The 16,635-nt window shown below is 45.5% G+C and overlaps 1 protein-coding gene across 1 annotated transcript in view; it reads left to right on the forward strand.

The window, feature by feature from the left end:
• The window catches only part of LOC126088468 (pickpocket protein 28-like), a 176,312-nt gene extending 170,585 nt beyond the window's left edge, over nt 1-5,727 (forward strand). Inside the window, exons 11-12 of the mRNA XM_049906609.1 lie at nt 2,522-2,612; nt 5,724-5,727. Coding sequence (XP_049762566.1) covers nt 2,522-2,612; nt 5,724-5,727 — 95 coding nt within the window. The remainder of the gene's footprint in view (nt 1-2,521; nt 2,613-5,723) is intronic.
• Nucleotides 5,728-16,635: the final 10,908 nt, after the last annotated feature.

Consider the following 16,635-nt stretch of genomic DNA (forward strand, 5'->3'; position numbering starts at 1 on the left):
TTTTGTTCAGGTGTTAAAATAACAATAAAGTAAAAAAAAAGTCCATGGAGGACAGGTGTACTGAGCATAATCGTCACACATGCTTATAACAACCGAGCAAATGTGCCATTACAGAACACGGCCAACCCATGGAATATATCTACTTGGAGATTCCAGATATTGGACTAGTGTTATAAAGGAGACACTTGAAATTAGTGACTTTGTGAATAGAGATAGAAGCTTTTTCTTAATTTCGGACTGGAATTTTGCTCTCTTTCTGATGAAACAACAGAAGGACAGAGCTAATTCTGTCTGTTTTTAATATTCGCTATCAATAACTTCCAGCGTTGGTCATCTTTGGTTGTGTTGTGGCGCTAATTTATGTACGTACGTATGTGTGTGTTATCTTTCCAAAATTGCTCTGCACCCGAGGTTTTAAATTCCCTTGATCGACTCTTACTTGCTGCAGTTTGGCCTTGAAAACGATAGGGTGTGCACCTCTCTAAATATCGGCGGTTGTCGACGTCACCCAGCTGCATTCAAGTTATCTGAAGAGTATGTCTTGATCTTCGGGTATAGAACAGAGGAATTTGTTTGCCTGGAGGCGAGGATCGGGCGCTATTGTGGGTACTGCGTGGTGTGATTTTGCTGACCTTTGATTTGTGGGAATAGCTCAGATGGTGTGATATAGATGCATTGTTGGTTGCGGATAGGGAGATATAAGAAGAGAGAAACAAGACTAGAGACTGACACTTACGGAGCGCCTGATAGTTTCCTCAGAAGCCAAGTTTGTCAGTTCATCCCATATGATACGTAACATGCGCTATGCTACTCACGTTCTCATAGAATGTGGCTATAATAATGTATTTCGACAGCGTATATTTCACGTTGAGGTAAATACAGGGTGTTTCAAAAATGACCGGTATATTTGAAACGGCAATAAAAACTAAACGAGCAGCGATAGAAATACACCGTTTGTTGCAATATGCTTGGGACAACAGTACATTTTCACGCGGACAAACTTTCGTAATTACAGTAGTTACAATTTTCAACAACAGATGGCGCTGCAAGTGAAAGATATAGAAGACAACGCAGTCTGTGGGTGCGCCATTCTGTACGTCGTCTTTCTGCTGTAAGCGTGTGCTGTTCACAAGGTGCAAGTGTGCTGTAGACAACATGGTTTATTCCTTAGAACAGAGGATTTTTCTGGTGTTGGAATTCCACCGCCTAGAACACAGTGTTGTTGCAACAAGACGAAGTTTTCAACGGAGGTTTAATGTAACCAAAGGACCGAAAAGCGAAACAATAAAGGATCTGTTCGAAAAATTTCAACGGACTGGGAACGTGACGGATGAACGTGCCGGAAAGGTAGGGCGACCGCGTACGGCAACCACAGAGGGCAACGCGTAGCTAGTGCAGCAGGTGATCCAACAGCGGCCTCGGGTTTCCGTTCGCCGTGTTGCAGCTGCGGTCCAAATGACGCCAACGTCCACGTATCGTCTCATGCGCCAGAGTTTACACCTCTGTCCATACAAAATTCAAACGCGGCAACCCCTCAGCGCCGCTACCATTGCTGCACGAGAGACATTCGCTAACGATATAGTGCACAGGATTGATGACGGCGATATGCATGGGGGCAGCATTTGGTTTACTGACGAAGCTTATTTTTACCTGGACGGCTTCGTCAATAAACAGAACTGGCGCATATGGGGAACCGAAAAGCCCCATGTTGCAGTCCCATCGTCCCTGCATCCTCAAAAAGTACTGGTCTGGACCGCCATTTCTTCCAAAGGAAACATTGGCCCATTTTTCAGATCCGAAACGATTACTGCATCACGCTATCTGGACATTCTTCGTGAATTTGTGGCGGTACAAACTGCCTTAGACGACACTGCGAACACCTCGTGGTTTATGCAACATGGTGCCCGGCCACATCGCACGGCCGACGCCTTTAATTTCCTGAATGAATATTTCGATGATCGTGTGATTGCTCTGGGCTATCCGAAACATACAGGAGGCGGCGTGGATTGGCCTCCCTATTCGCCAGACATGAACCCCTGTGACTTCTTTCTGTGGGGACACTTGAAAGACCAGGTGTACCGCCAGAATCCAGAAACAATTGAACAGCTGAAGCAGTACATCTCATCTGCATGTGAAGCCATTCCGCCAGACACGTTGTCAAAGGTTTCGGGTAATTTCATTCAGAGACTACTCCATATTATTGCTACGCATGGTGGATATGTGGAAAATATCGTACTATAGAGTTTCCCAGACCGCAGCGCCATCTGTTGTTGAAAATTGTAACTACTGTAATTTCGAAAGTTTGTCCGCCTGAAAATGTACTGTTGTCCCAAGCATATTGCAACAAACGGTGTATTTCTATCGCTGCTCGTTTAGTTTTTATTGCCGTTTCAAATATACCGGTCATTTTTGAAACACCCTGTATGCGGCGTTGTGTGCGTCAGGGGTGAACCCACCGTACTCGATGTGCCAGACTTCAGTGTGCGGTGAGAACACTGACACGTCACTGTGTGTTGGACAGCCAACTGCGGCGGGCTGCTGGGCCTCTTCCTGGGCTTCAGCGTGCTCAGCCTGGTGGAGTGCCTCTACTTCCTGACCGCCAGGGCCTACCTGCACTTCCGCTGACTGCCGCCGCTGCCACTGCTGCTGCCGACGTCATCGGTGACGCTCCACTGCCCACTGCCGGGTGTTAGAAACTCTTCCCGCGACAGTTGCTCATCTCACAGTGTACCTAGAATTTTATACTTTGTCATCTTGAGGATGAAGCGCTTCTGTCCGTCTCTGCTTATAAGTGCCCAGAAAGTAATGCACCGTATTTTGTTCTTCAACAATTCTTAATTGATCGTAATGAGAATTTCACACACGAAATAATGGTGCTTTATCTACACACCCTATTTTTACACGTAATCTCCATGCCGTTCTATGACTTCCCTCCTGTCGGTACTAATCTACATCTACATCTACATTTATACTCCTCAAGCCAACCAACGGTGTGGCGGAGGGCACTTTACGTGCCACTGTCATTACCTCCCTTTCCTGTTCCAGTCGCGTATGGTTCGCGGGAAGAACGACTGTCTGAAAGCCTCTGTGCGCGCTCTAATCCCTCTAATTTTACATTCGTGATCTCCTCGGGAGGTATAAGTAGGAGGAAGCAATATATTCGATACCTCATCCAGAAACGCACCCTCTCGAAACCTGGCGAGCAAGCTACACCGCGATGCAGAGCGCCTCTCTTGCAGAGTCTGCCACTTGAGTTTGTTAAACATCTCCGTAACGCTATCACGGTTACCAAATAACCCTGTGACGAAGCGCGCCGATCTTCTTTGGATCTTCTCTATCTCCTCCATCAACCCGATCTGGTGCGGATCCCACACTGATGAGCAATACTCAAGTATATGTCGAACGAATGTTTTGTAAGCCACCTCCTTTGTTGATGGACTACATTTTCTAAGGACTCTCCCAATGAATCTCAACCTGGTACCCGCCTTACCAACAATTAATTTTATATGATCATTCCACTTCAAATCGTTCCGCACGCATACTCCCAGATATTTTACAGAAGTAACTGCTACCAGTGTTTGTTCCGCTATCATATAATCATACAATAAAGGATCCTTCTTTCTATGCATTCTCAATACATTTCATTTGTCTATGTTAAGGGTCAGTTGCCACTCCCTGCACCAAGTGCCTATCCGCTGCAGATCTTCCTGCATTTCGCTACAATTTTCTAATGCTGCAACTTCTCTGTATACTACAGCATTATCCGCGAAAAGCCGCATACAACTTCCGACACTATCTACTAGGTCATTTATATATATTGTGAAAATCGTTGTCGTGGTGGCGGAGCCAGTGTTTCAATGTGTGAATCACCTCCTCATCGTTCTCAAAATGTCTTCCACTTATGGCATCCTTTAATGGCCCAAACAAGTGGAAGTCCGAGAGTGCTAGGTCAGGGCTGTAGGGTGGATGGGGGTAACAATGTCCAACTCCGTTTTGCAATATGTTCGGCAGTCCTCAGACTTGTGTGGGAACGAGCGTTATCGTGTTGCAGAAAAACATCTCCTGGGTTGCTGTGGCGTCGAAGTCTCCAGTAGCGCGTCTTGAGTTTTGTTAAAGCGCTGACGTATGCTTCCGAATTAAACGTATCGCCCCTTGGCATCACATCAATGAGAATCACACCTTCACAGTCCCAGAACGCGGTGATCATGACCTTACTGGCGGAAGCAGTTGCTTTGAATTTTTTTCTTCTGTGGGGAGTGGGAATGTTGCCATTCCATGCACTGTCGTTTTGTTTCGGGCTCAAAATGGTGAACCCAGATTTCATAACCTGTCACAATGCGGGACAAGACGCCTCAAAACGTTGCAACAAATCAAGGCAAATGTTTTTTCTGGGCGATTTGTGACCCACCGTTAGACACAGCGCGACCCATCTTGCACACACTTTTGAGTATCCAAGAGTGCTGATAATTGCATCCACACTTCCTTTGCTGATTGTCAGACGCAGGGCTAACTGCCGAGTCGTAATGCGTCTGTCCTCGCGAATGACAACATAAGCCCGTTGGAACAAGTCAGGTGTGACAGCCGTGGTTGGTCTCCCCGACCGCTGCAAATCCTGGAGCTCCACCGAACCACCTTCTGATGACCTCACCCTCCGTGCCCAGCGACTAACTGTTCACTTGTCGACAGCAGATGCTCCACAGACTTTGCTCATGCGTTTGTGAATATTCCCCACAGTTTCTTTTCTGCAGTGAGAAATTCAATGATGGCACGTTGCTTGAAACGTACATCACCTGCAGACGCCATTTTGAAACAGTCTTACAGCTACGCTATCCGCGGAAGGGACGGAAACTTGGCACGCTGACTCAGGAGACTTCAAATAATACATACGTAACGTTTCGCATTCTTAGCATTGTTTTCGGCTGAGAAAAAAAAATCCGGTACATTTCTTTCTGGGCTGCCCTCCTAGATTTGGTTTTGGAGAGAGTCCGTCTTGATTAAAACACAATTCTTAGTTTTATTTCCCAGACATGTTTCGCTGAAATCTCAGCATCATCAGTGGACTTTTTGTTATCTTTCTATAGAACAAGAAAAATGCTCTTTACTGTTTATACACATATAAATTTGAGTTTTTAAGACTGTATTTATACATTTGAAAAACAGTCGAAGTTTTCTGTATATACCTTGTTGCCACATGCTGTGGTTTTCCTGGACTTTTATGTTTTTCATTGCAGTTGTTTTCTTCCACAGTTTGTCATCAGCAACCATATAGAACTTAATGTAGAACAGTAATTTACTTCGAAATTTTGCGACTGGGAATCTCATAGTTATGCCTACCATCAACTAATTCTATATGGAAGATTGTGTGTGTGTGTGTGTGTGTGTGTGTGTGTGTGTGGGTGGGTGGGTGGGTGGGTGGGTGGGTGGGTGGGTGGATGGGTGGGAGTGTTTTCTGGTTTCCCCATTACCTTCACCGGGAAGGCCCCCACTAAGTACTTAGAGCAGTCCTTCGCAGTGAAGATGGTGGGAAACGTGAAAAATTAAATGAAACATATTGCAAACACACACACACAAACACTCACACACACACACACACACATACACACAAGTAGCAAAAAGCATTTTTCTTGTTTTATAGAAAGATAATAAGAAAATGCGCTGATGATGCTGAGCCTTCAGCGAAATAGGTCTGGGAAATAAAAACAAAAACTCGTGTTTTGTTCAAGGTGAACCCTGTCCAAAAACGAATCTATTAATATTTAGTATTTGTACGTCTAATGTAGAATGATTTTACAGAGCGTTTCCGCTTTTTTAGCTCTATCCCTCTTATCGAACAGAGGAGGTGTGTATGAGGACTGTAACAGATAGTGTTAGTATTCAATAAAAATTATATCTCTAGGCACAAAAAATACATAAAAAACCTCAAGATGCGTTCCAGACATAAATATAAATTTTCAACTTTGAGCAAGTTTTACTGCATTCAGGTGCGATGAAGTTTGTGAACTTTGCGCTAGGACTACGCACCTATAGCTCAAGCGAACCTACTGTTACTGTGATGGTACAACTGTAACGTACATTGGTCACGCCCGTATGCAGATGAACATCATAGTAGAGTGATAGCTGTGTAATATTGGACACCTAATGACGGGTATTTTAGATCTTAAGAAAATATCTGTTGATTTAATACTCATTTTTAGCTTTTCTGTTACACTGCACAAATAATCTCTATGGATCCCACCGACAGAAGTCTCTAGAATGCGAGAAGTAAAAGATGTACATTTTATTTAAATGCACCACAATTTGTGAAATACTTTAAGAGTAGTGTTAATATTAATTATGTAGTACTTAACAATTTAATTTTCAACGTTTATGTAAAGATGTAATAGAAAAATTTTTCTCCAATGTGTTACATACAAGACATTTAATATGGTGTGACAGATTGTCCAATGTATCTCACTCCTTCCTTTACTAATGCTGAACCCCTGAAGTCTTTCTAAAGAATGTTTTTAATCTTATTGTTGTTATCATTTTTTGAGAAAAGATAAATAAATAACAACGATGAAGAGTGTCAATAGAATTCTCTATTGGGGAAAAGTACTCATAGATTTGTCTAAAACGCCTTCTGGGAACTAACATCAGACATACTTCTCAGAACACGCTTTTATATTCTGAAAACGTTTTCAGAATTTCCCCAAAAATATGACCCCAGACACAAATGAATTACAGATATTGGATGCGAATGGCCATTTATTTAAATCAATAGGTAAGTTGAATATCTGTGCCGTACTGGATTCGAAACCGGGTCTCCCGCTCACTAGTCAATTGCTCTGACCATTTTTTTTAAATATTTGGATACAGCTCTTTTTTCTCCATTTTGTTCATTTTTGTCTTCATTATTTAGGCTGCGTGGACGTCACATGATACTCCTTAAAATTCATCGATGAATACTTCACTCATTTTATTTTATTATAGAGTGCTGCCGACCCCGCAATGACCAAGCTGAGCTACCAAGCCGGAACCACTACGCCATCCGGACACAGTGGTCATCGCACCTGCGTGAACTACCCTAGCACGCCTCCCGTCAGACTCAAATTCTCAACTTACAACGCACACTACTGATGTAATGCCCCTTGTCAATTATCCTCATTACTCGCGGTATTTCGCCGATTGGCGTAAGAGTTCGAGCCTGGCGTGAATCCTCACTAAAGAGATCATTGGCCGTCCTCGCCTTAATTATACGCTGAAGCGCCAAAGAAACTGGTATCGGCATCCGTATTCAAATACAGAGATATGTAAACAGGCAGAATACGGTTCTGCAGTCAGCAACGCCTATATGACACCAAGTGTCTGGCGCAGTTGTGTGTGTGTGTGTGTGGTTTGAGGTTTTCGGGCGCTAAACAGCGTGGTCATCAGCGCCCAAACGCATAGAAACAGGAACACATGCAGTGAAGGGACGAAGACGGACACCGAACAAGGAGAACGGCTAAAAGACACAGACCTGACGCAGTTCCAAATCCTCACATACGGAGGCAAAACAAGAGGAGAAGAAACGCACTAAAAGAGGAAAGGAAACACAAGGAAAAGAGAACAGAAATCGAAGTGAAACAAGTAGGTAATCGTGACTGGCGGTCACGTGACTGGCCAGTCACCCAGCAGCACATTAAAATTCTCTCCCTAAAATCCGAGGCAACAAATTGGACAGGACACAAAACCGTAAGACCTTAACCACAGTCGTTGCGTCGTCTTGCAAAATAGAGGGCAAATCCGGTGGCAAGGAAACCACCGCCCTCTGGTCAGGGAATAAAGGACCGTCAAGTAAAATGTGGCGGACCGTAATCTGGACGCCACAAGCACTGCAGATTGGGGGGTCCTCCCGCCGGAGTAAAAAACCGTGCGTTAAGGGACTGTGCCCGATGCGGAGGCGAGTGAGGAGGACCTCATCCCGCCTGCATGACTGGTAGGACGTACGCCATGGCCGCGTGGTGGCCTTGACCAGACGCAGCTTATTTTCACCGACTGCCAGCCACTCCTCTTCCCATTGACGCATAACACGAAAACGCAAATGGGAGGTAACAGCATGGAGGGGGACGGCACATTCAACAACGTGAGGGAGGGAACATGCATCTTTGGCAGCCACATCCGCCAGTTCGTTTCCGCTAACTCCCACGTGCCCCGGCACCCAGCAGAAAGAAACCTCCTTCCCCTGCCGTTGCAGGTGGAGTAGGGCATCATGGATGTTCTGGACGACCGTATCCGCTGGGTACAAGTGTTGCATGGTCTGAAGGGCACTCAGGGAGTCAGAACAGATGAGAAACTTAAGAGTGGGAACACATCTCATCTGCTCCAATGCCCGCAAGATCGCAAACAATTCGGCATCAAAGATGGTAAACGCTGCAGGAAGCCGTAACTTGACGACTCGATCAGGCAAAACAACAGCACAACCAACAGAGTCCCCCTGTTTAGAGCTATCCGTAAATACTGGTACATGGTCGGCATGCTGGTTTAAAATATCGTAAAATAAGGAGGTAAAAACAAACGCAGGAGTGCAGGTCTGCAGTCGGCAACGCCTATATGACACCAAGTGTCTGGCGTAGTTGTTAGATCGGTTATTGCTGCTACAATGGCAGGTTATCAAGATTTAAGTGAGTTTGAAGGTGGTGTTATGGTCGGCGAGCGGTGGGACACAGCATCTCCGAGGTAGCGATGAAATGCGGATTTTCCCGTACGACCATTTCACGAGTGTACCATGAATATCAGGAATGCGGTAAAATATCAAATCTCCGACGTCGCTGCCGCCGGGAAAAGATCCTGCAAGAACGGGACCAACAACGACTGAAGAGAATCGTTCAACGTCGCAGAAGTGCAACCGTTCCGGAGATTGTTGCAGACTTCAATGCTGGGCCATCAACAAGTGTCAGCGTGCGAACCATTTAACGAAACATCATCGATGTGGGCTTTCGGAGCCGAAGGCCCACTGTTGTACCCTTGATGACTGCACGACACAAAGCTTTACGCCTCGCCTGAGTCCGTAAACACTGACCTTGGACTGCTGATGACTCGAAACATGTTGCCTGGTCGGACGAGTCTCGTTTCAAATTGTATCGAGCGGATGGACGTGCACGGGTATGGAGACAACCTCATGAATCCATGGACCCTGCATGTCAGCAGGGGACTGTTCAAGCTGGTGGAGGCTCTGTAACGTTGTGGGACGTGAGCAGTTGGAGAGATATGGAACACTTGATACGTCTAAATACGACTCTGACAGATGATGCATACGTAAGCATTCTGTCTTATCACCTACATCCTTTCATGTCCATTGTGCATTCCGAAGGACTTGTGCAATATCCAGCTGGATCATTCGACACCCCACACGTCCAGAATTGCTACAGAGTGGCTCCAAGAACACTGTTTTCAGTTTAAACACTTTCACTGACCACCAAACTCCCCAGACATGAGCATTATTGAGCATATCTGGGATGTCTTGCAACGTGCTGTACAGAAGAGATCTCCACCCCCGCGTACTCTCACGGATTTATGGACAGCCCTGCAGGATTCATGGTGTCAGTTCCCTCCAGCACTACTTCAGACATTAGTCGAGTCCATGCCACGTCGTGTTGCGGCATTTCCGCGGGCTCGCGTAGGTCCTATGCGATTTGGCTCTTCAGTGTATGTATGTGATGGTAGGAATTTACAACTAACTGATGCTCCGTTACTTACTAATTATATTAAAGGAAACTGTTTACAATTAAGATAAACAAATAAAACAGTTCGTTTGTCATAAAATTATACAGTAGTGATATTATGTAAATGTTACTGCATACATTGGAATTGTAACGTATATGAGATAGATGCACGTAAATTAATATTACAACTGTGGACATATTATGTACATATTATGGCATACATCAGAAGCAAAGTAGATAATTGGAATCGATATACAGAAACAAGTATTACAATAGTGGATATTACAATTTTTTTAGATGTAGCTAGTTGAAGGTATTGTATGCCAAAGCAGGCAGTTATATATTATTCACTATTTTATTTTGGGTTAGTGTTGTATGTTGTTATTGTTAAAGGGAAAGGGAGTAGTGTTTACTTTACACTGGAGAGCAAGTGAATGAAATTTTGAAGAAAGGCTGCATTGGATAACTCACTCTGATCACTGAGGGGAGAATACCCTGTATGTACCAGACTTGGTGTCAGTTTTTCAAATTTATAAACCATTTTTAGTAACTATTTGTCTAATTTAACGTCTGAATGGGTATTCGGCATAAAATTTTTCAGTTCTAAAGTGATTTTCAGGACATCTAAAACAGCTGCTCTTTGGTGTATGCCACAGTATAGCTTTGACACCTTCATTGCAGTGAAAATATATTACTAGTAATGTTCTGTCATTTGGAAGTGAGGATCGCAAAGTTTTTTTTTTTTTATTCTGACGTGAGTGTCCTCTTACGCAATATCCCACGCAAGTTAATGTTTACGTTCACTATTTTCGTGCTCTTCAGATGCACGCACACAAAAAAGGCAAGAAAAACAAACACAAACATGTGATGTCAAAAGTTTCAACGGGAATTATTATGATTATTCCCGTGAATAAACAATTTGAAAAAGAATTTTATCTTTAGAAGAGATATGTCGTTCATTCCAAAATTGTTTGTTGTTAGTTGTCTTTTATTTCTTACCGAAGAGGGAAGGCTAAGAAAATGATTTTTCTTTTCAACCGAATATCAGTTCTACATTGGGAACAGTTTGTAGAGGATTTCCAGTTACGACGTTTACCTTATAACCAAAACCTTGGTCAGAACTGGGGACAATGTGTCCCTGACAGAAATATAATGGCCTATAGTGTGTGTACGGCTATATATACACTACTGGGCATTAAAATTGCTAAACCAAGAAGAAATGCAGATGATAAACGGGTATTCATTGCACAAATATATTATACAAGAACTGACATGTGATTACTTTTTCACGCAATTTGGGTGCATAGATCCTGAGAAATCAGTACCCAGAACAACCACCTCCGGTCGTAATAACGGCCTCGATACGCCTGGGCGAGTCAAAGAGAGCTTGGATGGCGTGTACAGGTACAGCTGCCCATGCAGCTTCAACACGATACCACAATTTATCAAGAGTAGTGACTGGCGTATTGTGACGAGCCAGTTGCTCGGCCACCATTTACCATTATGTGGGGCCGATGTACGCCGGTAGTAGTCATGGAAGGCGCTGTGACGGCTGTACGATACGTGAATGCCATCCTCCGACCGATAGGGCAACCATATCGGAAGAATATTGGCGAGGATTTCGTCTTCACAGACGACAATACGCGCCCCCATCGTCCACATCTTGTGAATGACTTCCTTCAGGATAGCGACATCGCTCGACTAGTGGCCAGAATGTTCTCCAGACATGAACCCTATCGGACATGTCTGAGATAGATTGAAAAGGGCTGTTTATGGACGACGTGACCCACCAACCACTCTGAGGGATCTGCGCCGAATCGCCGTTGAGGAGTGGGACAATCTGAACCAACAGTGCCTTGATGAACTTGTGGATAATATGCAAAGACGAATACAGGCACGTATCAGTGCAAATCGGACGTGCTACTGGGTATTAGTGGTACCGGTGTGTACAGCAATCTGGATCACCACCTCTGAAGGTCTCGCTGTATGGCTGTCAACATGCACTGTGTGTCTTTCACGAGCAGTAAAAAGGGCGGAAATGATGTTTATGTTGATCTCTATTCCAATTTTCTGTACTGGTTGCGGAACTCTCGGAACGAAAGTGATGCAGAACTTTTTTGATGTGTGTATGTGGCGACATCCAACAAAAACAGGTGATTTGGTTTAGCCATGTGAACAGGATTGAAGACAGGAAACCAAGTAGGATGCTACGATGGATTACATCCCAGCGGAAGAAGAGTCGCCCATGACGCAGCTGGCAAAATGATGTGGAGGTGGCAATGCAGGCAAGGAATATGAATGTTGAGAAAAGTCAGAAGACAGAAGAAGACGACTGCCACTAATAGTGGTGATACTAATGGAAATGGAAATGAGCGTTTGGCGTCATTGGCCGGGAGGCCCCTCACGGGGCAGGTCCGGGTTCTTTGGGGCAGGTCTTATTACATTCGAAGCCACATTGGGCGACCTGCGCGGCGGATGGGGATGAAATGATGATGAAGACAGCACAACACCCAGTCGCTGAGCGGAGAAAATCCCCGACCCAGCCAGGAATCGATCCTGGGCCCATAGGACGGCACTCCGTCACGCTGACCACTCAGCTATCGCGGAGGACAATGATAGTAATAATACACTACTGTCCATTAAAATTGCTACACCAAGGAGAAATGCAGATGATAAACGGGTATTCATTGGACAAATAAATTGTACTAGAACTGTCATGTGATTACTTTTTCACGCAGTTTGGGTGCATAGATCCTGAGAAATCAGTATCCAGAACAAACTCCTCTGGCCATAATAACGGCCTTCATACACCTGTACATTGAGTCAAACAGAGCGTGGATGGCGTGTACAGGTACAGCTGCCCATGCAGCTTCAACACGATACCACAGTTCATCAAGAGTAGTGACTGGCGTATTGTGACGAGCCAGTTGATCGGCCACCATTGACCAGACGTTTTCAATTGGTGAGAGATCTAGAGAATGTGCTGGCCAGGGCAGCAGTCGAACATTATCTGTATCCAGAAAGGCCCGTACAGGACCTGCAACATGCGGTCGTGCATTATCTTGCTGAAATGTAGGGTTTCGCAGGGATCGACTGAAGGGTAGAGCCACGGGTCGTAACACATCTGAAATGTAACGTCCACTGCTCAAAGTGCCGTCAATGCGAACAAGAGGTGAGCGAGACGTGTAACCAATGGCACCCCATACCATCACGCCGGGTGATACGCCAGTATGGCGATGACGAATACACGCTTCCAATGTGCGTTCACCGCGATGTCGCCAAACACGAATGCGACCATCATGATGCTGTAAACAGAACCTGGATTCATCTGAAAAAATGACGTTTTGCCATTCGTGCACCCAGGTTCGTCGTTGAGTACACAACCGCAGGCGCTCCTGTCTGTGATGCAGCTTCAAGGGTAACCACAGCCATGGTCTCCGAGCTGACAGTCCATGCTGCTGCAAACGTCGTCGAACTGTTCGTACAGATGATTGTTGTCTTGCAAACGTCCCCATCTGTTGACTCAGGGATCGAAACGTGGCTGCACGATCCGTTACAGCCATGCGGATAAGATGCCTGTTATCTCGACTGCTAGTGATACGTTGCCGTTGGGATCCAGCACGGCGTTCCGTATTACCCTCCTGGACCCAACGATTCCAGTTTCTGCTAACAGTCATTGGATCTCGACCAACGCGAGCAGCAATGTCGTGATACGATAAACGCAATCGCGATAGGCTACTATCCGACCTTTATCAAAGTCGGAAACGTGATGGTACGCATTTCTCCTCCTTACACGAGGCATCACAACAACGTTTCACCAGGCAACGCCGGTCAACTGCTGTTTGTGTATGAGAAATCGGTTGGAAACTTTCATGTCAGCACGTTGTAGGTGTCGCCACCGGCGCCAACCTTGTGTGAATGCTCTGAAATGCTAATCATTTGCATATCACAACATCTTCTTCTTGTTGGTTAAATTTCGCGTCTGTAGTACATCTTCGTGATGTAGCAATTTTAATGGCCAGTGATGTAACCGTAATTGGAATGACAGTAATTATTATAGTGGAAGATACAGAAGGAATTTGAAGGTGTCGTTAATAGATGTTATCTGTTACAGCGAGTTCTGGCGAAAGTAAATTTTAGGAGACATGCACCACATAACGAAACTGGAGGGTAATGAGTCCGTACAGGGACAATGGTAATCCTTATTATTGCTTTTGTAGATATGTTATTAGCTGTCTACCGAAGCTGGAGATGTTATTCAGTTCTCTGATATACTGGAGATGATTATTCCAGCCGGCCGGAGTGGCCGTGCGGTTCTAGGATCTACAGTCTGTAGCCGAGCGACCGCTATGGTCGCAGGTTCGAATCCTGCCTCGGGGATGGATGTGTGTGATGTCCTTAGGTTAGTTAGGTTTAATTAGTTCTCAGTTCTAGGGGATTGATGACCTCAGAAGTTAAGTTGCATAGTGCTCAGAGCCATTTGAAACATTTGATTATTCCAGAGTTGGATTCTTGCTGCTGAGAAAGACTAGGAAAAGTAACTGAACAGTGGAGTAGGACAGAAGGACTTTGCTATTTTGGGAACTGGCGTTTCTGATATGTTGTTCAGTCAACAGCTTTGAGGTTAAGAAGAGATATGAGGAACAGTGTTCAGTGATAATACAGTAGAGAGAACAGAAGGTATGGAAATATCTACTCTTGTCTGCATGCAGCCTGCATGGGTGTGCATATGACGGTGAAATGTGATAAAAGAGTCCAACAGCACAGATACAACGGACCCAGGCATTCATAGCCAGTTCCAGGTGCCGTGAACTTTGCTGAGAAGGGCATTGCAGGTAACATCGCTGTAATCAGTAATTGGAAGTTTAAGTGTGTGTACAAGTTTCTTTATGGGGTGTAGAGGGAATAGCTTTTTATATTCTTATAGGGCATGGAGAGATGCTGATGATTTTTACACATTACAGGTATCTGCTGAGTTCAGTTTCGATTTTCATCTGTTATTACTCCTGCACTCTTTCTTGTAGGAGAGAATATGATATTCATTCCATTTAGGGTTAAAGATGGTAGGGATTCACTATGGTTCAGGCTAATGAACGTAGCATGACCAACCAGTACCGCTTGGGTATAGGATGGGTTGAGCTTTAACCCTATATCCTGGTACATATTGATAGTGCACACAAGTCGGTATTGAGATTATCTATAGCTGTCTTCAGGTTTATTGGATTTGCACTTTGATACAACTGGAGGTCATCAGTATACATGCGGTATTTACAGTAGGACAAAAATGATGACACATCATTGACATACAATGAAAAGAGTAGCCGGCCGAGGTGACCGAGCGGTTCTATGCGCTTCAGTCCGGAACCGCGCGACAGGTTCGAATCCTGCCTCGGGCGTGGCTGTGTGTGACGTCCTTAGGTTGGTTAGGTTTAAGTAGTTCTAAGTTCTAGGGGACTGATGACCTCAGGAGTTATGTCCCATAGACCTCAGAGCCATTTGAACCATTTGAAAAGAGTATAGCACTCAATATGGAACCCTGAGGCGCGCCTGATACTACCTGGTACCATTGTGACTTTATGGCGCCGGACATAACGCATTGCTGGCAAGACGCCAGGTGTGAGTGAAACCATTGCATTGCACTTGGCGAGAATTTTGGCTGCTAAGTTTGGGTAGTAGAATATCAAAGTCGGTAGTGACAAATGCTTTGCGGAAGTTTAGGAAGCACGTGACGGTCGCCTCTTGAGCATGCATAGCAAGTTGCATTTCTTGTTTCTATTTTTATAAATAACATGAAATTACTGCATAACTCAATTTTAATTGTACAAACAGTTTCGGTCAGACCATATTCCTGTATTTTTTTGTTAATAGCATGTGTTTGCTATATACACTCCTGGAAATTGAAATAAGAACACCGTGAATTCATTGTCCCAGGAAGGGGAAACTTTATTGACACATTCCTGGGGTCAGATACATCACATGATCACACTGACAGAACCACAGGCACATAGACACAGGCAACAGAGCATGCACAATGTCGGCACTAGTACAGTGTATATCCACCTTTCGCAGCAATGCAGGCTGCTATTCTCCCATGGAGACGATCGTAGAGATGCTGGATGTAGTCCTGTGGAACGGCTTGCCATGCCATTTCCACCTGGCACCTCAGTTGGACCAGCGTTTGTGCTGGACGTGCAGACCGCGTGAGACGACGCTTCATCCAGTCCCAAACATGCTCAATGGGGGACAGATCCGGAGATCTTGCTGGCCAGGGTAGTTGACTTACACCTTCTAGAGCACGTTGGGTGGCACGGGATACATGCGGACGTGCATTGTCCTGTTGGAACAGCAAGTTCCCTTGCCGGTCTAGGAATGGTAGAACGATGGGTTCGATGACTGTTTGGATGTACCGTGCACTATTCAGTGTCCCCTCGACGATCACCAGTGGTGTACGGCCAGTGTAGGAGATCGCTCCCCACACCATGATGCCGGGTGTTGGCCCTGTGTGCCTCGGTCGTATGCAGTCCAGATTGCGGCGCTCACCTGCACGGCGCCAAACACGCATACGATCATCATTGGCACCAAGGCAGAAGCGACTCTCATCGCTGAAGACGACACGTCTCCATTCGTCCCTCCATTCACGCCTGTCGCGACACCACTGGAGGCGGGCTGCACGATGTTGGGGCGTGAGCGGAAGACGGCCTAACGGTGTGCGGGACCGTAGCCCAGCTTCATGGAGACGGTTGCGAATGGTCCTCGCCGATACCCCAGGAGCAACAGTGTCCCTAATTTGCTGGGAAGTGGCGGTGCGGTCCCCTACGGCACTGCGTAGGATCCTACGGTCTTGGCGTGCATCCGTGCGTCGCTGCGGTCCGGTCCCAGGTCGACGGGCACGTGCACCTTCCGCCGACCACTGGCGACAACATCGATGTACTGTGGAGACCTCACGCCCCACGTG

Source organism: Schistocerca cancellata, chromosome 6 (assembly GCF_023864275.1).
Source record: "Schistocerca cancellata isolate TAMUIC-IGC-003103 chromosome 6, iqSchCanc2.1, whole genome shotgun sequence".
NCBI classification, from domain to species: Eukaryota; Metazoa; Arthropoda; class Insecta; order Orthoptera; family Acrididae; genus Schistocerca; species Schistocerca cancellata.